The sequence below is a fragment of the Dufourea novaeangliae genome, unplaced genomic scaffold (genome assembly GCF_001272555.1).
Source record: "Dufourea novaeangliae isolate 0120121106 unplaced genomic scaffold, ASM127255v1 scaffold418, whole genome shotgun sequence".
Taxonomy (NCBI): domain Eukaryota; kingdom Metazoa; phylum Arthropoda; class Insecta; order Hymenoptera; family Halictidae; genus Dufourea; species Dufourea novaeangliae.
The window spans coordinates 1-24,857 of NW_015374285.1; the positions used below are offsets into that span (position 1 = coordinate 1).

At 33.0% G+C, this 24,857-nt stretch overlaps 2 protein-coding genes across 2 annotated transcripts; both read right to left on the bottom strand.

Annotated features, from left to right (window-relative positions):
* Positions 1–3,867: 3,867 nt before the first annotated feature.
* On the bottom strand, positions 3,868–5,643 carry LOC107192760 (RNA polymerase II degradation factor 1-like). The gene is made up of 2 exons (XM_015582092.1): positions 5,547–5,643; positions 3,868–4,304 (listed from the first exon to the last, which is right to left on the bottom strand). Exons 1-2 carry the CDS (start codon positions 5,641–5,643, stop codon positions 3,868–3,870), a joined length of 534 nt encoding a protein of 177 aa, XP_015437578.1.
* A 10,338-nt stretch (positions 5,644–15,981) lies between these two features.
* LOC107192761 (mediator of RNA polymerase II transcription subunit 15-like) lies at positions 15,982–24,619 on the bottom strand. The gene is given in 7 exon segments (XM_015582093.1): positions 15,982–16,069; positions 16,117–16,782; positions 18,275–18,544; positions 19,991–20,291; positions 22,423–22,671; positions 24,245–24,374; positions 24,599–24,619. Coding segments are annotated over 7 exon segments (1,725 nt in total).
* Positions 24,620–24,857: the final 238 nt, after the last annotated feature.

Below are 24,857 nucleotides of genomic sequence, written 5' to 3' on the forward strand. Positions count from 1 at the left end.
TATAAAAATTGAAAATTCCACGTTCAAACAATTAAAAATGACGAAATACTTTTTTTATCTTTTGTTCGTTATTCGAAACTTTTTATCTAGATAATGAATTTGCCCATCTCTGCATGTAAGTACCCAAAGAGCCGCACTTGGCTCGCGAGCCGCAGTTTCCGACCCCTGATCTATACTAATAACTCGAAAACTGCAAATTTTGAGTTATGTCCTTGTCACAACAAATTCAGCGATATGCCTTATTCAATAAAAAACATACACATCGCGTGGCATAAATAAAAACATCATACCCTGAAGAAAGAAAAAAAAATCATGTTTGCCAGAAAACAAGCCCCGTTCCTACGCCACTGACAGTCGGTTGATGTCACCGTGGCCGTGCCCTCTGGATAATAGAGTCCGCGACTTTAATGGACTCGCTAATCCTCTTCCCTGTTTGTCGGTGAGTCCATCCGAGGGGAGCGATGTATTCAAGGCACGCACAGAGGTAAAACTCGGGGCGGGGTGGTGTGACTGCGGTACGGGCGCAGTTTAGGGCTGTTCTATGCTCGGAGACTGCAACGCGTGGATTGTCGCGGTGGCGACAAGGGGGAGGTAGAGATCGGCTGTCTGTCCCGCCACGACCCCGGAACGGCAGAAACGCCCCTTGTGCGGATTCATCGGTGCGATGATACCTTGATTTCTCGAGTGACGAATTGAATGCGCTTAATGCGCCGCGGCGCGTTTAACGACGTAATTTGACGTAATGCCCGGGCTGCCTTGAACCCCTTCGTTCCGGATGGGTAATCGAGTATCTTTACCAATGTTGAAGATTGTTCTTCGATCGACAATGCATTTTGTCGGGGATAGGTTACGAAGAGTGGTAAGGAAGATTTGAAGGATTCTGAGAATGAAGGTGGTTACGTTACAAATACACGTTACAATATTATTTAACACGTTCGCTACCAGCGCCCCATACAGTGAGTCGCAGATGTATTCGTACCCTCGCAGTTCTTGAATTCGAATGACTAATAATTAATTAGAGATACGTATTTTTAGGATTTCGCGATAAATGTTAATTAAATGCTAACATTTAGAATAGATGCTAAAAAATAAGAAATTCGTAAAATATGCGAATTGATTCTGTAATCATAGCACAATTTACAATTAGTTCATTTTTAAAAGAAATATATATGCTTGTGAGAAAAAATATACACAATGCTTAGCAGGGTATGAACATTTTTTCAACAACTTGCAGCAAATATAAAAAGTGGTTTAAACCCGATGTACTACAATTATTAATGACAACACAAATTAGACATGAGGAGTTTGGTTGTGCTGCTATAAAATCAATTTGGTGTCCTGTAAATAGTGTGAACGGAGAAAGATTTTTTAATAAATACAGTTTAGTCGTAACTGATCGTCGCACTAATTTAGAAGAGTCGCATGTAGAAACATGTTCTATGCTTAATTTTAATAAATTTTAAATTAATGTTATAATTTATTTTTATTTTCATTTTACAATTCTTTATTTTTCTATATTGTTATTTCTTAATTCATGCCATGTACTGCCATGACTTTATATTATTTTTTAATTGTTATGTTAGGTAATAAATTGTATTATAATAAATTGTGTTCATAATTATTTAAATTGATCTTTATTTTGCAATTTTTACACTGCTACAAAACGTTAACAAGAAGAAGATAATGCTAAAATTGGTAAAAATAGATACTAAAAATACTTGTTTCTACTAATAATTCTTTAACAATATATATTCTGAAATGTTTATCAATATGGATTCTGGTGCAATAACGAAGCTTTTAAACGATGCGTCGTTTATTGAAAAATAACAATTCACTGTAATTTAAATAAAAACGCATAGTAATATAGTATACATATAAATTCATAGTAATATAAATGAAGCTCACAAAAGGTATTCGTATTCCTACTATATAGTTGTGTCCTTGTGTAATCAAAATATTTGTAAATATTTGTAAATTCCTTAAATTGTACGAATTGGAATACTGTATTAGAAATCTATTGAAATAGTATCTTCATTTCGGGTAATACATATAGACCCGAGAAGAATAGCAAGGTTAATATGTTCCAGAATGAAATGAGGCATATTTTGGAGCAATATATGAATGTAAAAAAACCGTTTACTTCTTTTAAAAAGAAATTTTGAATATGGGGTATTGAAAGGTACTAACGTAGAGTTAAATTAAATTTCAAACTACGTTACAATACACCCACAAGAAGTGGTCATAGCTGTGGCGTCATCGAATTTAATCAACCTTTTTCTGGTAAATCTAGAGCAAAATTAAGCAGACGCATATCCAAGCGTTTTTGCCAATAAGCATTATTTGCAAAGAAACTTAACGTTTCATTGTCTGATGTCCAGATGCAGGAAGGGTCGGAAATCGTAGTACAATCAGAAAGTGAGTTATGTTACATGAAAAAATGAGAAAGAATTTTGATATAAAATTTTTTCCTTTGAAGTTTCGTTTTTGAGAAAATCGAATTTGAAGATTAATCGGATAGGGTACGTTTGAGTACGACTTGGCCATCGTGTCATTGCATTACTGTTTTTTTCTGTTCGTCTTTATATCAACATTTTTTTATACTACGGATTTTTACACTGGATAATTTACAATTAACAATTATCCACTAAAAAAGATACAAACAAATTAAACCTAACCTGTATAATTATGGCAAGAACAGTTACAAACGTCGATTTATGAAGTTGGCTTTAATGATTTGAACGCCCATTTGATGTATGAACTCCGGAGACGATATTAATTATACCAAGGAACTCATTTTGAATTTATAACTAGCAAAAATAGGCCACTGAGTAGATTATAGAATAGGCTATAGATTCACATAAACTGGTTTTATTCTTATTCAATTCTGGATTTACCCCTAAATAGGTTCTAGTTGTAGATATAAATACATATTCATGAATAGGGACACAGTTACATATTTGAATTTTATGAAGATAATTATTTACGAATAGTGAAATTTATATAGTGAAAATAATTTTATTATGCAAGTAAGGTATCTAAATGGAAATGCTTTCGTGGTTGTGAAAATAAAAACAGTAGACATTTATAAGGTGAACAATAGTGTATTCACATTTTTCTAGCAGCAATTATGATTATTACATAAATACCCATTTCAATCTATTTTCTCGTTTATAAATAACAGTATAAATCGCACCCTTCAATGATTACACTTCTTCTTAACTAACATGAAATCCCAACCGAGCATTTGTTAAATCTATAAAAAACAATTTTCTACAACGTAGGTTTATACAGATATCTTATATGAAATTTCTGACGCATAAAGTTCTGCGAAATTCATAAAAAAGATGTTCTACATTTTTAAACTCCAAATTCGAGATCGATGACGAACTTACTAACAGGTAAGTAGTAAGTACAAGTTGTAAGGAGTATTCGCTGTTATAAAATCGATTTTACTTTAACAAAGGTAAACATACAATGATAAGTGACAAACAATGAAAGTACAAGGAATCAAAATGATGAGCATAACGACTTTTCTAACGAACATCTGCAAACATAGCTCGATTAAATCACCAATTACAGCGAGGTAAGGAATTTCGTTTCAAGAACATCATGCATCGACTTTAATAATTAAATAATATTTTTTTGTATCAACAAACTATTCCAACACGCTGGAATTGGTGCACATAGATTCAAATATGTACTAAAACTAGACCAATTTTACTTTAATCAATAAAGCTTGAATTTCTTCTTATTACGAACAAAGCTCCAACTCCTTATTATTACCAGTAAAGCTTCAATCCCAATATGCTTTCGAAAATTTTATCAAATTCTTTCTCATCAAAACGTCACACCATGATAATTTCTCGGCTACACTCTGTTAGGGGTGCCTTCGCCCAAGCTTCTTTGGAACTGCAACAATTGTTGAATATGAGGCGGCAACTTAGAAGAGTATTGCGGCTGCTGCGGCACATTGTAGTTCGGTTGTGCTGGCCGCTGAGCGTAATTAGCAGGGTGGGGACGGTATTGCGGTTGCTGAGGGAGGATTGGCTTTTTGTAAATCGGCTGCTGGGGTGCATTCCCGACAGTAACTTGCGGTTGGTACTGAGAGACCTGCGACTGAGGTATGGTCTGGGGCCTGATGGGCTGGGACGGTCCTAGCTTCGGAATTGGTTGTGGTGGAATATTCACCAGAGGAGCACGTGAATTTTGAGCGTGCAACAGTTGCTGTATATTAGACGGTCCGTGGTTCAGTTGAGCGTAATTTTGAGCGTAGTTTTGAAGTTGCCTTTTCGCACGAACATGGTCTGAAATTTAAAGGGGCTAATTAAAAAATTTGTAACTGCTTAATTGATGATATAACACTTTCGACTGCCATGTTACACGCAAATAGATGATACTATTCTTACGTCTGGTGGTGAAAATTAGTCTGTAACGAAACGAGACGTGAAACACATTTAACTTATACTCCATTCCACGAGAGAAGGTACTTAATTGTCGATCAGTTTTCGTAGTTTCTCCGCAGTGGACGCTGGTTGTCATGAATTCATTGGCTCTGTCACCACTGTACACATCCCCTACAACGTACCCCTAGCAGAGCTCGTGAAGATCCCGCCACTTTAAGGAAGATCATAGGGACAAGCTGCTCAGAACAAGTATCTGTTTTTGTGGAACCCAGTATGGGTCCACGAGATTCATGAAAGTTTAAAGAATAGTGACTATGGCAGATCGGAATTTGTAAAAAAGTTTAATCTTGTTTTTGAAAAAGATTTTAGCACACTGGAAGTCTTATGGATGCTCGTTTGACAATCAAAGCGTTAAAATGAACTCGTTGATTGTTGATTGACATGTGGCGTGAACCAAAGATTTTTTTAACACTAGTTACTTAAAAAATTAATAAATACTAAGATTGATTAATAGGCTGTGGATTTTATACAATTATAACTAAACTACAAATGTCTATGCATTTAGAGGATTTTCTGAAATATAAAACGTTACAAATAGAGGCATTTTAATAAAGTTTAATGCTGTGTATATATTATTAAATATATTAAACCCGTTACTGCATGGCATACAATTTTGTCCAACTTTCACGACTGTTTTACAACTGTGAATCTGCATAAACACCCCTAGTTTGTTTAGAACATGCAGATATGTATGTAACATACGAAAATAACAGGCTCAACAATAATTTAGAGAAGTTTTCAATTTACATGAGTTTATTTGCAATATCAATGTAAGATACTCAGAAAAATGTGATTATACAGAAATATTCTCGGTGTATTAACTAATTATTTTATCTCTCTCAACTGTATCCTGTTCATTCCTTTATAATCTAAATTTTATGTAAACAAACGACAGTAACTAACAATATTTTTAATATGCGTATTGAAAGTAATATAGAATTTAATTAAAGAAGAGCTGCATGTTATTCATTAATTAATGTTAAACACAGATTATAATAAATTTGACAGGATAATTTTAACTTCAAGAAATATTTAGAAGTATTATACTTAAATTTAGGAATACTGTGACGAAATATGTTTTACCAATGCTTTGGAGTTCTTGTCCCAAGAGGTCACCAAATACACCTGTAGTGGCACCAATTAGCACCACAGATAATATTGAAACCTGGAATTCATTCATAATTTCAAATATTAGTTAAAATCATTAACTAATCTAGTAACGAAATAGTAAAATTGTTAATCAGATTGATTAAAAGGTCTGGTGATTACCATTCAGTAATATTTCATAAGTTCACGTATTCATAAGAAGATTCTAGTATTTGTAATAAAAACCATAATGTTATAAAAAAAATGTAGTATCCACATGTACCTATCACTGTAAATTCTTTTCAAAGTATTTTTCCGCAGCCAAGAATTGAAACTATTATTCTTATAATTATTACGCAGTCTACTACATAATTGTACTCCATAAAAGCAGTAGATATTTATTATTTGACTATAAAATGTTTAAGAGATTAAACTCCACTACCCTATATAAGAAAATGTGTGTAGTGTGAACTCTCTCGAAGTTTCTATTTCCCGTCATGGAATGAATATTGACAAACAGAAAAATTAATAACGCGAGATCATAAAAGTTCACTCTCTAACTTGGCCCACTTTGTTTCTATTTCGTTTTATCTCGGGACTATCATTTCTACCAATACAGAGTTTTATAAGATATGAACAAATGTTCGCGTGTGCCTCATATTTCCAGGTGGCAGTAAAAAGAATCGATCTCGATTGAGAAAGCTAGGTAATGCACTTTGCCGATTTCTCACGATGCACACTACTGCGTATTGCATACACACGTATGGATAAAGCTACGACATCACGCCTGGTTCTCATGAAGCGAGAAGATGAAAGCATCCGATAGGTACACACCTTTCAAATACCAATGAGGTTTAAGATTGACGATCGAAGACAGAAATTTTATGTGAAATAATGTCGGTCAGAACGATTTCCACCGATTAAGGTCAGTATGACGCCATGCATTTCCTCTTAACTAGAAAGTCAGTTATTGGTACTGTTTGGTCTTTTTTAGTATTGCACGTATTTTTGCAAGATTTATGTAGAAGAAGAGACAGCGGAAGCTTGTTTTTTTATCCGTTAATATAGTACCGTTCACGTGAAATACATATAGTAGGTGACAATTTATTTGTACAAGCGAGGGAATAATTTAATTTGATAGTTTATTGTATTAATCTGATACTAAAATAGATATAATATATAAAAATAATCTGTTTTATTGTCTGCAGTGTTTGTAAGTCCTAGTAGTAGAAATAGTTAAAACCTTTCCTAAATTGTTAAATTTGTAATCAGACGTTTAAAAGAAATCGGAAGGAACACATACGTTTTCAAACGTTTGATTACAAATTTGATAATTTAGGAAACTTTAATAGCCTTAAGAAACTGACATAGGTACGTGTAACTAGAATTTTTCTGTTTAAAAATGAATTAGACCATTTACTGGCTACAAGTAATTAAACCTTTTATTTGATCTACTACGTTAATAAGGTAACATTATTACAATTACTTCTTTTTTTCAATTCCAATTGTTTTGTGTCGCATTGACCGACACCAAACACGAATCTCTTATTACAGGAAATCATGAAAAGTACCCTGAAGTTCTTAATAGTCATGAAACTATACAATTTCTTATGGGATTTCTTCGATCAGATTTCTTCACTAATATGGTATACAACAAGATCATTTTAGCCACTTAAGTGCTGATAATTAAATATACATATATGTCATAGTGTATTTCGAAGAAATGTGTTGTTATAAATTTTGGTAGGGAACAAATTATTGCTAAGTGCTTAACTTTCAACTGTCTTACCAGCTCATAGTATGATTTCTTATAGACAACCGGTCATTACTGCCATTAATGTTAGGATTTACCACTTCTGAATGTTTTAAATAAATTTTCATGCAGTTATTTAAGTAAAATGTCTTCAGCATAAGTATCGTAGAGTAATTTTAGTTGTTTCTACAGCCAATTTGTTGTAGAGGAATATAAAATATCTCGATCCCAGAGTCTACAACACTTACAAACTTTAGAGAAGAGCAAATGAAAGTTATAAAAACCTTGTCGTTTTGGAAAGCTTGGGTAAGAATTCAAGGAGAAACAAAACGCTACCTTCGAACGATTGAATGGACTTAAGAAAAGTCTGGATATGTAGAATTGGTGAACGTGCCCTATGTGATGGACTTTACATTGTTTGGCTCGGAACAAAATATGAACATAATACTATATTAAAAACTAAACGACTTGGAACGAAATCATTTTTACCTTTGGAAGGAGTGAAGAATTTGATACAGAAAACATGTAAAATGTCATTTTTCAAAAAAATGGACTTAATACAGTTTGGCTCTGGGGTCTAGATATATGTACTGTCGTATGTAAATAAGTAAGTAAGTAGGTACCTATGAAGTCTAATATCTGTTTATGCCTGCAGGTATAGTTAACCTACAACGAGGTTAGGTATAAGTGAATAAAACGCCTTGCCAATAATTAAAAATTCTTTATGTTTAGTAAATCCTATTTTAAAAAGCAGATAAAAACCATAACTGATTGTTAATATGTCAAGAGACGGAAATTATATATTACTCCAAAAATACAGGGTGTTAATAAAAATGTGGGACACTTTAACAAGGCAGATTCTACATGCAAAACTATGAAAAATCAAGAATGACGAAATTGCGTTTGAGACGTTGTTTTCAAAATATTAATTGTTAAAAATACAGGCAAAATACCCGTGAAATACATACACCTGGCGCAATTGATTATACTATCTATAATAGTCGATTCTCAGCTAATACACGATATCAACCGATACGATGGCCTGGTTAAATTTAGAATGAAATACAATTAAATGAATTACACCAACACGTGAAATAATTGAAGAGCGTGCCTCTCAAGTATAATAACCCGCCGTGTCAGCCGTATTTTACAGACAATTCGCCCGTATTTTCAACAATTAATATCTCGGAAACAAAGTGTCGAACGGAATTCCCTCAATCTTGATTTTTGTCTTAGTTTTGCAGGTAGAATCGACCCTGTGAAAATCTCCCACATTTTTATTAACACCCTGTATATTAATACAGATGTATAAAGTAGTCAAGAATTAAAATGTCATGTATTTTCTTTATTATTAATATTAAGTAGTATACAGGATATACAATAATATTATTTAGTAATTATTAATACCACTAAATAACTTCCCTGACTGAATGAGTGACTGTAAAGTAAATTTAACTTAGGTCCAGGTAAGGTGAACCTATTTGTCAATATCTTGTTCACTGTCACACGCAAATGGTCAAAGTCCAATCACACAGATCTATTTTTCACAATATCACTCAATCTCAATTAAGATTAAAATTTACTGAGGAACATAACACCGTGACAATCACAGAATGTACAAGAAATGACCTCAAGAAATATTCACACATTCTCTAACACACGATAAAAAGAGTATTTGCTATGGTAATTTGCCAAAAGTATTTGCCAATCAATATACATCAATATATGTAAGATAAAAACTAGTTAATACCACTCAGAACTGCAATTGTAATTGACAAAAAAATGATCCGTTCACAGGTGAACAAAGTGACTAACTCTATTTCTTAATTTTTCAAAATTTTAGTACCAAATCACCTGATTGGTACTCAACTTTTTATATTTAACATAACTTTCAATATAATAAAGAATTAAATAAATTTAAGAGATACATTTGTGAATTTGAAATGTAAATTTTGTGGATTTTGAATATAAATTTGATGGAGTCTTATACATTGGCAAATGAACGGTTAGAATAGTAAAAGCAACGAAATAATTCGAAATAAAGGCTAAAAGATAGAAAATCGGCTTGTACTCACGAGAAACTTCATAGTGAAGGTGTAGGTGATTTCGAGATGGTAGCTGGACGAAACTGGCGGCCGCGTCGCGACGCGCTTCTATATGGACGCGCGTTTCCAGGGTAAATGGTCCGGCGAACCACTAACTTTCACGGTTGGTCGGTTTCGACTGATCCTTTTTTTTTCCTTACTATCGTACAGGTCCCCGGCTCGTTCGTCACGTAACACACGCGCCCCGTATGCACGGAATGCAACATTTCAGTCGCTGTTACCCAGGAAGTGATCCAGCTAGTTGCACTGGAAAACCCGGGACCACGACAATTCGCTTTGATATCACGGTTGGTTTAAGGAACCAATTACTTTTGAACAGGTTTCAGGTCACTTGGGTCGGGGAAGTTTTTCGCCCTCCTAACATTTTCAGCCGATACACTGACATTCCAAAGCATGAATAAGAGAAAATAATGTTAGATTTTTTTCTTAAGTTTTCTGCGGTTAGAAGTTTTTAAAAACTCGACAGCATCAAATTAACTTTTTGGTGGCGGCCAATGCAGCAGAACGTCTATTATATGGGCTTGGAATAGATAACCCAGTGTAAATTAAAAAAAATATTTGGTTTACAGGTAAATTGAATTTTGAATCATTAAATGCGTTTTTCTCAAAACGACATTTTCAAACCCGGTAACTACGATTAATCAAAAACTCCTAAACGGACACGTTCCAAATTTTGAAGGCTCATTTTAGATATAAAAATCTAGTCTCCATTTAAAGGATTTCATTTATCAAAGCTTAGTTTTTATTTTGTGGTCGATAAATGGCCGTCTTTTTTAAATAAAAATTGGTTACTTAATTTTCCACCTCCGCCATTTCATCGCAAACAATTTTTTTCTACATATAAATTAAAGACTAGACGAACCAATAGATTAACTAAAGTTTTCCGACATTTGGATGTCAGTGTGCCTTCATTAAATGCAAAAGGTTTCGTAAAAATAAATGCACACTCTTTTCTCTGAAAAACTCTCAAAAAATCGCTTTTTTCTTCCTCAGGACCACATGTGACCCCTTAAGAGTTTGATCACCGTGACAACTGTATACATATACATGGTTATTAGCGACGATACATGGGATTGTTGCATAGGAAATTACGGGTTTACTGACTCGTTACAGTGTACTAATTTAATCACATCTTAATCAAGGAATATTGTTAAAAGTGGTCACCATTTGCATGTTACGTTAGAGTAGTTTCTGTGCTTTTTAAGAGGCATTAAATAGTAGCAGGTGTAGTTCGAGGTATGGCTATCTTCGAAGGTAATGGCAGTTTTATCGAAGAAAATCTTTATTAACCTTTCAAGTGTTTTATTCCATTTTCAAATGTGCAATTGTGTGCTTAATTATTTTAAAAGTATGACGAGTATACTCGACAAAAGCAGAGTAAACACATTTGCTGTAAAATTGAAAGAAATTCTAATAAAAGAATAAAAGTACTCTTGCGACTTGAGTGCCATCTATATATTGTCGAAAAAAAGTCTGCCTTATCAAACAGCCCTCGTACATATACTGCTGCATATTTATTTTTTTCATTACATGTTTCCCTTTCTTTGTCGTAAAATATTCTAAAATGTATTAAAATTACGAATATGTTTTTCGTTTTATATAAATTTTATTTTAAATAGCAAATGCAAATGCCATCTTTTCATGACAAGTATATTCGACATAATCATGGGAAGGGTTATTATTAAATAATTTCTACAGCGTTATTTGAATTAATTCCTCTGATATTTCATAACTTCTTACCATTGTTCTGATGAATCCCTCGTCGACAAAAAGAACACAACATCAATTTAAACGTGTACATATCTTATTACTCATTGTATAATAACAAAATAAAATCGATGAAGATTTGTGATGAAAGTTAGTTAAAACCGTATTTACATTTGCACTTGAAAATTTTAAGCCAAACTACAAGATCAACTTTAGAAAACTCCATTTCAAAATCTGATAAAAATTAGTTTTTAGAAATACACAGAATCATTGAACATTGAAATTAGGATTAAAACTGTTTTCTAAATTTAATTTCAATTAGTTCGTGCAATTATTAAAATTGTATTCGTATATGAAGGTTATTAAGAAGAAAATAACATCTCCAAAAAATTGTTAATTGAATAATACTATAAAAATATGAAATTTTCTTAATGAAGATGTACATAAATAAATAACATTCTTATTATGACTATGATTAATTTTATAATTTATTGCAAGAAATATTAATATATAATTCTGAATGAAATTACAAATATTTTGTATTATAAGTTACACTTAATATTCTTTGCATTTCGCAGTGTTACGAATAATTTATCATTAAATTTCAGTGTCCACTACGAATGTAGGTACCTATGAAAATCTATACATATATGCACGAGAAAGTCGTAGCAAATGACGTGTAAAAGACATTTAATTTTTTACGCGCTGATCTTGACACGTCACTTGCAAGAAATGATTATGGGTTCGTAGTTTTCGCGTTTTATATTGCTTCACGCAGTATATTACGAAATCATTTCCATAACATTACTGTTTTTTGAAAGTAGGTACTTGTCTGACTATAGATATGCAACTATACTAGTTTAAGATTCTTTCGATAATGCAAGTTTCATTTACAGAAGGTTTCATCTAGTTTATTAGAATATGAGAACATATCACTCATTTCTATATTTTTTTAAATTATCATTAAAAACAAAATACATTGCTAATATTCATACAAATATATTATATAATAATTACATTACAGATATTTACGCGTTTATAACATTTACGGTTACAGTAAATCCAATGACTTAAAAACCACTGTCAAATTTAATAACATTTTTATTTTTAATTTTAACTGTGCAAAGTTACTTAAAAAAGAAATATATTTCCGTGTATCTCATACTCTTGTAAATTAGTATATAAAAAATTATTTGATTTGACATCTATATAAATATGTTTACATTAAGAAAGACATAAGCAAAAACAAAATGTAAAAACAAAAATCCTAGAAAAGAATGAGAGAACGAACATACTTCGCGCCATTTTTGAAACTTGCTTAATTATTAATAAAAAATGTTACATTTGAATCTGAACACCATTTTTTAGAAATTTGCAAAAATTATAATATATCCTCAATATTTTTATTATGAAATTTAACTGAATTCATTACACCATATAATTATGGTATATTAAACTTTATTACATCATATAATTATTAACTGGGTATATTAAACTATATGGAAAATATACGCAATTTTACATGATCGATGGTCAAATAATAATCTGACAAACACGCAATTTTACCTGATTACCGCAAGCTGTGGTGGTTAAATTTTTTTTCTTTAAGGAAGAACTACATTAACGTGCATATTGAACTCTGATAGTGTCTTGGTGCAATAAATCTACGTCTGTTGAACGAACTTTCCCAACGAAATCGTTGTTACGGTGTGTAAAAAGGAGAACGGCTTTTCCTGAATATGGATTATATCAGAAGTTGATTTACACTTACATGAAAGTCGCTCGATTAACTTTTCCCCATGAAAGCTGTACTCGTATAGTGAAATGAACCTGAATAACGATAACGAACTGATAATTATGAGAGTTATAGTAATTTTTCACATAATAGATTCTTTAGAATTGTAGTAGATTTCCAACTCACTGAATGGTCAGAATTTTAATGACTGTTCCTTTGCTGAAACTGATTTCGTAAGCCGCCTCATTTATAGTAGAATTCATTGACTGCTCATACAGTTATTATGTAACGTCTAGCAATTGTAACATATTATGTAGTTCAATAATATTCATTGATTGCAAAAGTAACCAAGAAATGTGGGTATCATGCAATATGTAATATTATTTTGCATTTTATTTCAATCATTTAATAAAACCTCTTTTTAACTTTCAGTTCTAGTCATTGCGATGTAAATAAAAATTGTATGATTCTAAGGTCTTCAGGAACGACTCATTGAAACTATATTGGAGGTAAGAAAATTGTCATGTGGATAAAATATTCATAAGAATGTATGGTAGATTAATATCTCTAATAATGAATTATATATTAGTTATTACGGTAATTAGTAAAAATCGAAAATAAATCAATATTAGATATTGAACTAAATTGCACGTAAAATTTTAATTTAAATATTACGATACATGGTGGTGCAATGTAAGTTACATATTATTTTTAATTTCTAAATCAAGTATGTAATTTTTATTCTACAATTAATATTTAAAAACTCCTCCAAGAATTTACCTTTGAATATTAGTGTTCTAAACAAACACAATAATAAAAGTATTGAAAATTTCTTAAAAACGTAATATTATTTATCTATTTAAGCAACTAGTACTAAACAATCTAAATATGTAATGATAATATAAAATAAAATTAGGTGTTTATTTTTCTTTCTACGAACATTTTTCCTAGTACAAGTTTACAAAATTTTGTAAAATTTCTTAATTCCTATTTGGCGTTACTAAGTGCTTCAGTAGAGATCGCAGTAGAAAACTGAAACAGGTGCAAAGGAAAGGAAGTTTAAACACAGACCTGATAAGGAAAATCTAGTTTAATAGATCGACGATTGATATCGACACAAATATAAATCACGGCTGAATTCCTATACACGGACAAAACACGTATTTCTGGTCACGTAACGGTACAGTCAATCGTTGCGGGAAACATATGCACCGGTCACTTCCGTATTCCTAACTGGATCGTATTAATACTTGGCCGTTTTAGTCGGGCCACTTTATATTCTATAAAAAGCTTCAATTCACTCGGCGTATGCAATATCGTACCCGTAAATACGAGCCATTCACAGTTGTCCTTAATGTTACATCGCATGAAAATTTAATATTGCATGAAATCATCGATTTCATCCGTTAATTAATGTATTCACCGACTACAATGTTGGCCGAACTGTAATTTTCTATACGCTCTTCTCAATAGTCCAACCGTTAGAACGATTAAAGCAACTTTCTGAACTATTAAACCGTTACGACGATTAACTCGTCGTTACGCAGGAGAAAAGCTTATTAGAGGGAAAGTGGATCATCGCGTTAAACGTGTTTATTGTTTCATTATAATTAATCTTTCAACTTCGTCACATTCGATTATAATAAAGGTATTTTACGTATCACCGACATTATTTTTATTGGTAAACAGTTACAAAATATTGATTCTTACATTTACCTATAATTCAACTTACAAAATTACGACAGGAAACTTGATATTTTTCTATTTTTCTTTCCGATGATTCATTCAGAAAAGTTATACATATTGCCAAAGACATTTACTTCGCCTTGACACATTGATAATCTTAGAACGCAAAATAATTTTCATCCTAGTAACTTACTTTCTTTATTTTATTAACTCCACTCGAGTGTTTCGGTAAACTTTGACAATTATGAACATGAAAATTTCTAAAAAGGTTTTAATGCATTCAATTTTCATATTAATAAATTATGCAAAAATCGAATGGAATAAACTCAAAACTGAAGCTTTTTTGAAATAGATACAACGTTTGGAGCAATTGAGATATAAATGAAACTTTCCACGTACTGATCCACATATCAAACAAAACATAGTTTTCTTTTAAAGCGTTCCATTTACACAATATTTAATAATGAAACGTTATCCAAATTTCAAGTATACAAATGCAATAATCATTTTGTCATCAAATACACGATTTCACAAGAAAGCAATGTTAAAAAATTACAAAACTACTATTAAGAATATACAAATATTACCAATTATAATGTCATAACATAAAGAGTTAAGTAAAAGTTACCGCAAGGCTGATATAAAATTTATAAAAGAAAATTCTTATTTATATCTGATCTAACGTTGGATATTAAAGTTAACATTCTCTAAACCGCCTAACATTTCAGAATTACCGAAATGTTTTGTTCCTTTACTAAAATCACAAACTAATATTAGAAAAATGGTCTTTTCACCTCCAGTTACCACAGCTACGTAACAAAAAACAAGTGTATCACTTGGTAAAGTAAATATCGGATACTAATAAAAAAAAATCGAACGTTCCATAAAAATAGATAAGGAATTATTCTCTTTTGCAAACATTCCTATCTCTTACTGTTCTTCTTAATTTTCTTAATCTGTCTTATAACTTGAACACTGCTAATGCTGACTTTTCTAATAATGTCCTTTCTCAAGGTAAATACCAATGGGTTTTAGACGAAAATTGCATTCATCCAAAATATTAAGTTAAAATATTTGATGACGATCCGTGAATAAAAAAGCAATTAAGTTTATTCACAACAATTGTGAATAAATAAAAATTATTCACAACGAATGCGTTAATTTTCTCACGATTCTGTGTCACCCGAAACGTACCACACAATAATAAAAATATTGTCGCAATATAAAAATCACATCTTCCCCTGTACTTAAAATTCGACAACGTTCAAACTAAAAACTTACAGAAGAAAACTGCAATTAGAGAACTAACACATAAATTAACAAGACGAAGTACTTTATTTCTACACAGTTATTTAATAAAGCATTAAATTTACCTCCAACGAAGTAAATTCATAAATAATTTCCTTCCAATACGATATATCATTGGAACAACAATCCTTACCCTCATCAAAACTGTGTATTCATTTTGCAACAATATTTTTCTCCATAAGCTACACCGTCTTTGCAAACCAATTTGTCGCTAACGACATTGCAACTTCCAATTAGAAAAACATAATGAATAATCGATACATTAACCATTGCCTTTAGTATTGATTCTCAGTGACTGGACGAATTCCGTTTCGAGATTGTTGGTAGCCAGGCAGACCTTGAGTTTGTGGGTACCGTATTTCGCTCTGGTACACCTGGTTGTATCTTTCTTGATCTTGGTACGCTTCTGTTTGACCTTGATACGATTTCCCTTGTGGTTGGTACGCGTTTGCTTGTTGTTGATACGCGTTTGCTTGCGGTTGATACGCGTTTGCTTGTTGTTGTTGCGCGTTTGCTTCTTGTTGGTACGCATTTGCTTGTTGCTGGTACGCGTTTCCTTGCTGTTGATACGCGTTTGCTGGCTGTTGGTACGCGTTTGGTTGTACTTGGTACTGAGTTTGAGGCGCAGGCGCTGGTGCCTGAACAGGCTGAGGCACGTACGGTTTCTCAGGCCGCTGAGTACCAATCAAATTTGGCAAGATGGTGTAAGGGAGCTGAGACTGATACTTCAACAGATCTTGTATGTAACCTGGAACATTGGTCGAATATTGCAATCTGGGTTCAGGCGGTGGTTGTTGCGGTTGATATTGTTGCTGAGGATGTTGCGCTTGCCTTCTGTGTCTGGGTCTGGGCGCCTGGGATTCCGGCGAGGTCGCTAACTTTTGGTAGTGAGCACGAACAGCGTCTAACTGCTCCCTCACGGCTGCATCCGTGTTGAACCTTCATTTTGGAAAATCGAATTGTTACCGTTATTTCATTTTCATCAGGATTTTACGAAACTCTATCTTGTACAGTCTCTTCAGAAAATAAATTAACCCTAGAACGCCACCCTGCGATTACCGGCGACCCCGCAAAATTTGAGTCTTGTCTACAGACGTGAAAATAAACATTAGAATTTTGGCGGCAATCTGTAGACTGGAAAATGTGAGAAGGAAAACAGAGGGAGCCGTTGCGTCCTGCGCCTTCTAGTGGACTCGTCAGTAAGGTCACCTAGCAGACCTTGCCTTAGACACGGGGATATACGATGGTCGGTTAAGGACGTATACGATGTATATACGAACGAGGAAGGCTTCAGGTAGTTGCGGGAAAGGTGTGAACTCGGTAGACCTCTGACGGCGAATATAGGTACTGCCGCCACAGAACATTCAGCTTTTCTTTACCTTTCTTTTATTTTTTTAACAGAAATCACACTGTTCAGATTTTATTTCTTAAGGTGTTTAAAAAAGAATTAAAGAAAAATAGTTCAAAAATATTAAACAGTATTTTAAATATTAAGATTTTATTTCTAGGGTTAACGGTCTCGTTAATTTTTTGGATTCAGAAACAATGTCGTATTGCTGTGGGACAAAACGTTCTTGTTACATTCTTGTTTCTAGGTCTTACTTCCGAGTTTTCAGATTGTGATCTAGTTCTTAGTTTCTGAAGCGACTGTACTTTCGGCTGGTGATTATACGGACTGTCAATAACGAAAACATTTGAACGATAGAATAATTTACAACAGGTTATTGTAGACTGACAACACCTCTAAGTGTATTGATAGATACTTCTTAAGTAGCATGTATAAATATTTGAAATGGATAAACCTTTTTGCCGTTATGGGTGACTAATGTCAGTCGACGTCGAATGCTCGCTGTGTTCTTACTTAATGGTAACAATTCTTTTCACAGAATTTATCCGAACCCGTTGGGAGACAACATAATTCATATAATTAGGTCATTCATAGTATGTATACTCAAATGATAGATAATTAAGTTAAACAATCATCATGTAGAACCTTATAATTCGAATATTCATGTCAATCATTCTCCATGGCTTTTATTAAATTCCAAATAATTTAGTTATAATTATATGTGTACCTATATAAGAAAAATAAATTTAATTTTATTGCATTATGACATGTAAGGTTTGAAAAAACTTGAAATTCGTCGGGTAACAATGAAACTTGTAAGATGTATAATATACTTATGTAATAATATTGTGGTACCTCAACCACAATATCAACAAATCGTAGACCAAAGGTAATCTTTAGTATTCATTCAAACAATATTTATCCAGTTAAAGTGAATGTTCGGTATTATTAAAGATTATAATGTACAGTCAAGTGTTATTCAATCCGTATAAGTTTCCTTAAAAAATCGATTCCGAAATTCACTCTCGTGACTACAGGTAATGATAACTTATTCGAAAATTAACAAAAAAATATGAAATTTACCTGAACTGTTCGGGAATTCCATTAATATATGGAGTTTGCTGCTGGAATTTCAATATTTGGATAATGTCAGGAGGCAAGTTGGTGGAGTAATGGCGTTGTTGCTCGGCTGGTTGGTGTTGAGGCGCCTGTCGTCTTTGCCTAGATGGAATACGCGCTTTTCCACGAGAAGGAGGACGTCGTGGTTCTGGAACGTACTGTTGTTGTTGATCTTCATACTGTTGTTGTTGAGGCTGTGGCAGATTTCCCTGTGCCCCTATTATATTCTCGTATCTACGGATGTCAGAATTTTTCTTACAGTAGTTTCGTAGCTCAACCCAAAAAATTAAAGATAATTAAAATCTTAGTTAAAACTGGTTTGTAACATATTGAGATGAATGATTTGCATTTATTAACTCTGTGGGTCATAACATTCTCTATTATAATACACACTTTTTACTTTGTTTTCTAATAACTTTTGCCTTCATACGCAGTTCGCTTTTTATTTATTTTTTTTTAATAAATTTCGAATCAACATTTTAATAATAATATCTTGACTATATCGATTATATGTGTTGTTCGTACTAGGATATAAAGGGTCAGTTTATCTATTATATCATTAAGAGCCTGATCGCACCATTATTATGAAAACGTTGTAGGAATTTTTAATGAAAGTTCACGCAAATGTTTTGTACGAAAAACTTGAATTGTTAGTAATGGTCTGTTGCATTATCAGATTGACCTTGTCATTATTGACTAGAACTATATGTACTATAACGTATTTCATGTTGTCCATAAAAACAACAAAGAAGTGGATTTTTATTCTGTCACACTGAAATGAATTGTCTAGAACAAACGAACGAAAAGGAGATCTTTAATCCAACTGAGGTCCATCTGAATCTACACACTGTCAACAACAAGTTATAAGCATATTGATCCTACAATTAACAAGTTTAAGATGGCTGAAATGAAATGCGCTAAAAAACGACATTTATAATGCAACAACCTAGTAATCTATTACATCCACATGATTCACATATGTCAGCCACGAAATGCAGAAAGAAATAATGATAATCAGTAACACAAAACTCATTTTAAAATAATCATACTGTAAACATACAATAAATGTCGTAAGTATAAATATATATATACCTTCTTGAAATTTTCAATTCCTGTATTTTGCACTTAAGCTTTAATTGAATCAAGTACAGTTAAAGCTCCATGAGAGTTTGACACTCGAGTCCGCTTCAAAATAAATCTATTTTTTTGGGGGCAATAAATTATACGCTTGACAGTTTCCAGCGTCTTATCCAACTCTCATGAGTCCTTTACTGTATACGGTAATGTCTCGATAAGTGCGACGTACTTGGGTCCGCTTCGGAGCATTCAAGTCAAGGCGGAAAGTTTTTTTGCTCTTTATACATTTGTTTTGTGCCCGAAGCCAAGCCTCTAGTTAACTTCTATTTACTCTGTTTTAATTGATTCCAGAAGGGACCCCCCCCCCCCAGTGGTGTGAATAACGCAATTGCTCGTGTCGCATTCATCGAAGAATCACTGTATCGTGTATCACTGCAGATTAAAAAGCATCATTTCACTATAAAAAGAAGCACTATAAAGTGCACATCACAGATTCGTTGTTGTTTGTTTTACGGCTGTTCAGTCAGAACTAGGATTTTCGGGTGGTTTTATAGTTCTGAAAGGCAGTGCATTAATTATAAAAAATATCGAGGTATAAATTACCTAAAAGGTTCGGGAATGATGTTCAGGTAAGGAAGTTGTTTTTGAAACTGAAGAAGTTGCTTGATCTCCGGCGATGCGGATTCGAATGGTTGTACCGGTGGTAGAATGGGTTCGTGACTTTGTGCTTGCCGCTGCGGTTGCGGTTGCGGCTGCTGTTGCTGTTGCGGACGGGCGCGTGATCGTTGTCTCTGGGGCGCTGCTCTTGGTGCACTGGGTGTGACTTCCGAGTACGCATATTGTTGTTCCGGTTGCAACCCTGGTCGTGGCTGTCGATCGTACGATCTCCAACTGACTCTTAAACCTTTCCAACAATATCAAAATGTCAAGCATGATAATTGCAATGGAACGACAGGGTGTTAAAAAGATGGCACATTTTCGCAAGTTAAACCATTGTGGAGATATGAAGTACCATTTTGGATTACAGCATCAAAATCTAAGGTGAAGAAAATCAAAATAGAACAAACGAAAATAATAACGCTAATTAGAGCAGCTCCATGGTACACTAACAAAGATATTAGAAAATCCTTAAATATTAATACTCTCAGTAGTAAAGTATAGAAATACAGCTGAAAATATGAAAGTTGAATCGATAACCACACCGATACAACGATAACTGACTGTTACACACCCATCAACCGCAGACTCAAAAGAAAACCTCCAGTAGATCTTGTTACATAACAATTATACGTATAAGCTCAACGATGCAATGCCATGAACAAATTATGAATTTAAGCTTTAATATGTAAACTACTCATAGACTTTTATATGTGTATGATGAAAGTAACATGAACAAAGGAGTGGGAATTAATGGTCTGAGAAAGTATCTAAATAGAAGGATTGAGTATGTATGCGGGTAACAAAATATATAAATAATTTCTAATGTCAAGTGGGCAAAATGTAACTATAAGTGGAGATAAAATTAAAAAAAAACTTTCAGAAGATGGATTCTTCAATATACTTCATACCAAACTAAGACGAAAATTATGAATGACGAAATTGCGTTCGAACCATCGTTTCCAAGTTAGTAATTCTTGAAAATACAAGCGGCATATGCGTAAAATACATCTGACGCGACGGATTGTTCAACTTGAAAGGTGCGCTTTTCAACTGTTCCAGGAGTTAGTCTCATTCATTTCATTTTATTTCATCTATTAAGGGTACACTCTCATGTAAACGTTTTAAAAAAGGCTTTTTTGGAATTTTCGGAAAAGAAAATTAAGAATAAAAATAAATTAACACAAAGAGTAAAAAGAGTAAAAAGTCAATCAAATTTTGTTATGCTGTTTTCTTTAATAAGTTACACAATCCAGCATTCACTGTGACATTAAAAAAACTCATCTATAAACCATAGAATTCCTTCAAACTTATAAGGATAATTATCGTATCAAGCACCTTTATTGAAATATAATGACAATTCACTGACTGGTACCTGCTTTCGCGAGTGTTCCAAAAATAGGTCTGTTAACAAAATATCCGCTTTTTTTAACGACACAAATCATTTTCATAGCTTAAACAAATTTTGTTCGTATTTAAAATGTGTATTAACCAACCCCGAATTGATTGTTTATGCTATGTGTTGTAGTTTTCTTTTACGAAAATCCTAAAAATGCCGCTTTTTTGCAGCGTTTAGTGGTAAATGTACCCGTAAATTTAACTAAATAGGCCTTCGGTCGAGGCCATTTCTCAGCTGGGTAATGGCCTGTCCGAGTAACATAATTGAGTAGCACGTATTTTACGCGTTTTTCGATTATATTTTCAATAACTCGTTGAACACGTTGAATCCCTCTCCCCCTGTGAAAGTATCTCACATTTTTATTAACACCCTGTACATTGCAGGTCCTTAAATCTTTCATTTATTATATTGACAACAGTATGAAAGAATATTGAGTTGGCCAGAAAGTAGTGTCAAATTTCTTAAAACAATATTTTGGATTAGAATAGTCACTTTCGACATTTATCTGTTATGTTATGAAACACTAGGTTTCAATATCTAACCTAGGAACAAGAGGAATTGGGCAAATAAGATTCGAACTATGGCTGGTTAGTCAATAATTTTACGACCAGCCTCGATACCCTCCTTCTTTTAAATCTTTCGAGTGTTTCAATCAGCCATTAATTAAAAATATTTTATTCTGTATGTAGAACTTATTTTTACACGAGGAATCTCCCATTTATGATCATATCACCATTATACTCACATACTGTGAGGTGTTTGTTTATCCGTGTCTGTACTTTACTAATTTTATACACAGACTAGTGGTGAAACAGAACAGTGGTTTATTTTTCTTTGAAAGCATAGAATTATATTTACCGGTTGAAAAATTGCCAATTTAGAAAAAATGCAGCAACAGGCAGTAAGATTTTATATTGTTTGGCTCTTTCTTTGCTGTTTGTTCTTCACACTAAAAATACAGATGTATTCGATCATTTACCACTGGGATCATTATATTGAAGAGATTTCGCATCGCCAGAGCCAACGTAGGAGCCCTGAATCTGACTGTGCCCATCCGTGGCACGTTGAATATTATACGCAGGAGGAGCTGGCGCTGACTGGAAATATCTGTTTGCGCCCTCTGCAGAGGCAGACTGAACTTGGTAATTGGAGTGGCCGTCGCTGGCACCCTGAACATTGGAATGACCGTCAGAGGCTCCCTGAATGCTGAACCCTCCACTCGATGGGACTGGAAAGTGAAAAATTGTACATAATAAAATGAATCAGTGCTGGTATTATTCCTATTAAAATAATCCGATTCAATTAAAATGTCTTATGTTCAAAATGGGTAAAAATGAGTAATATATGATATAATCATATATCAATAATAGATCATAAATTTTCGAAACGCTTATTGCTTACAATACAAAATCGTAAAGTATCAAAATGACTACTGAAATATTTCTTAGCGTATAAAAATATTACTTTTCGAACGTATATACACATAGTAGGAATGTAATATGTGGGAACCTTGTATAATGTAGAGTCTATAATTAATATGTTAACCGACGAAAAAAAAGAAATTGTAATATATTTGTTGAATCTAGGATCACACTTGTAATAATTTTAACTTGTGTGTTAAGAGTGTTGCAAGGATTTAATTAATATACATATACAGGATGTTTGGCTATTGAAATCAGAAACGTTAAATGGTAACTTTACGCGTCATAATAAAACAAAAATCAAGAATGACAGAATTATGTTGGAGGCTCTGTTTTCAAGTTACTAACAATACAAAATTTGGGTCAGAAACGCCTAAAACCAGGCAATATGCGTACAAACGGTAAGCGTAGTACTCGGCAGTCACACGTGTACACTAGCATTCCTCGAAAAAAACACCTTTATTTCTTAGCCAAACATATGATTTGTACACTTCCTTTGGTAAATTTCAACACCTGCAGGTCATTCGTGAGCATTGACGACCCTACCAAAGAACAAATAGTATTACATCTATTTACTGTTTACACATTTTTATTACTATTCTGTTCTTTGCGTTGGATTCGAATACACGTTTCTTTAGTTCGATGGCAGTCGTCAACGTGAAAACATCTAGTCGGCGTTAAATAGCCCTCGAATTTTTGTATAGTGTTAATTTCATTTATTTGTCATACATATTGTGTTTCAGTTTAATTTAAGTTAGTTTATTTACTGCTGGGGTGGTCTCCCTTGTGGATTTGAACGGGTAACCTGGTTTAATGACGTGCAAAAATCCCGGTGTACTTCTTTATGAAATGTCGCAAGACGATAGTCTTAGATCGAATGCAGGTGTTACACATCACTTTTTCGGCTACGAGGTACAAATATATCTTTTTTAGCGGCGCCACTGTACGTGATGGCACAGTAGTATTCTACGCTTACCACTTGTACGCAGATTGCTTAATTTCAGGCGTTTCTGACTCCAATTTTTAACTGTTAACAACTTGAAAACAAAGCGTCAAACACAATTTCGTCATTCTTGATTTTCATTTCATGTGACACGTAGAATTATCCCTTAAAGTTTCTGACACCAGTAGTCAAACACTCTGTATAAGTAGAATAAGAATTTTTATATTAACCGTAATCTAGTGTAAAATTACAAAGAACATACAGATTATTATAGATACAAAATTAGGAACATTATTATTGTGGAAGTTTCTTATTTTCAAGTAATTAGAATTTCATATATCTATTAGTCGTCGTCTTTGTATCAAACGGAGTGGATAACTAATATTAATGAGTAACGATATTTCTTTATGAATTAACAATATCATGCACTGCATTACCACTGTGTCCACTGTATTGAACTTTTCCACCCTCTTCCACTGTTAGACTCTCTGCAGCTCGATTTCCGTCACTAGGTCCTTGTATTCTGAATTGTGCTACGCACATAGGAAGTGCTATTAGTAATACCACCTGTAAAATAGAATGATTTCGATTAATATGCGTTCAATTCTTTTATTTTTCATTTAAATGATTTTTATTTCTTCTGTTTGAGTTGAGTGTATTTATATTTTTATGTCAATATTTCCTTTATGAATCAGCGTTAAATATTTGTTATCATGTCGTTCATAGTTTTCAAAAACGTTGCACGTACTTACAAAACATTAAAGCAAATACGTATTTATTTGTTATTTTACTTTCACGTTGTTATACCTCATTTTCTTCACCGTTATCAGTTTCATATCAATCTCTTACTGTATTACAATAAATGTTATTACTAATTACTTTTATTGTACCCAAACAGTAAAGGTATCACTTTTACAATTGTCATTATAAAAATTAATACTATGGTTAAGTGACATTAATTCATCATATTTTGTAAAAAAATGGCTACTTCGTTGTTGAATATTTTTTAAAAATGGACGGTGAACCTAAATTACTATTAGTTATGTACTA

Coding starts and splice junctions, on each gene's coding strand:
- LOC107192760 (XM_015582092.1), bottom strand. CDS start 5,643: ATGAATGAATTCCAGGTTTCAATATTATCTGTGGTGCTAATTGGTGCC. Junction 4,305..5,546: donor ACAAGAACTCCAAAGCATTG/GTAAAACATATT, acceptor TTTAAATTTCAG/ACCATGTTCGTGCGAAAAGG.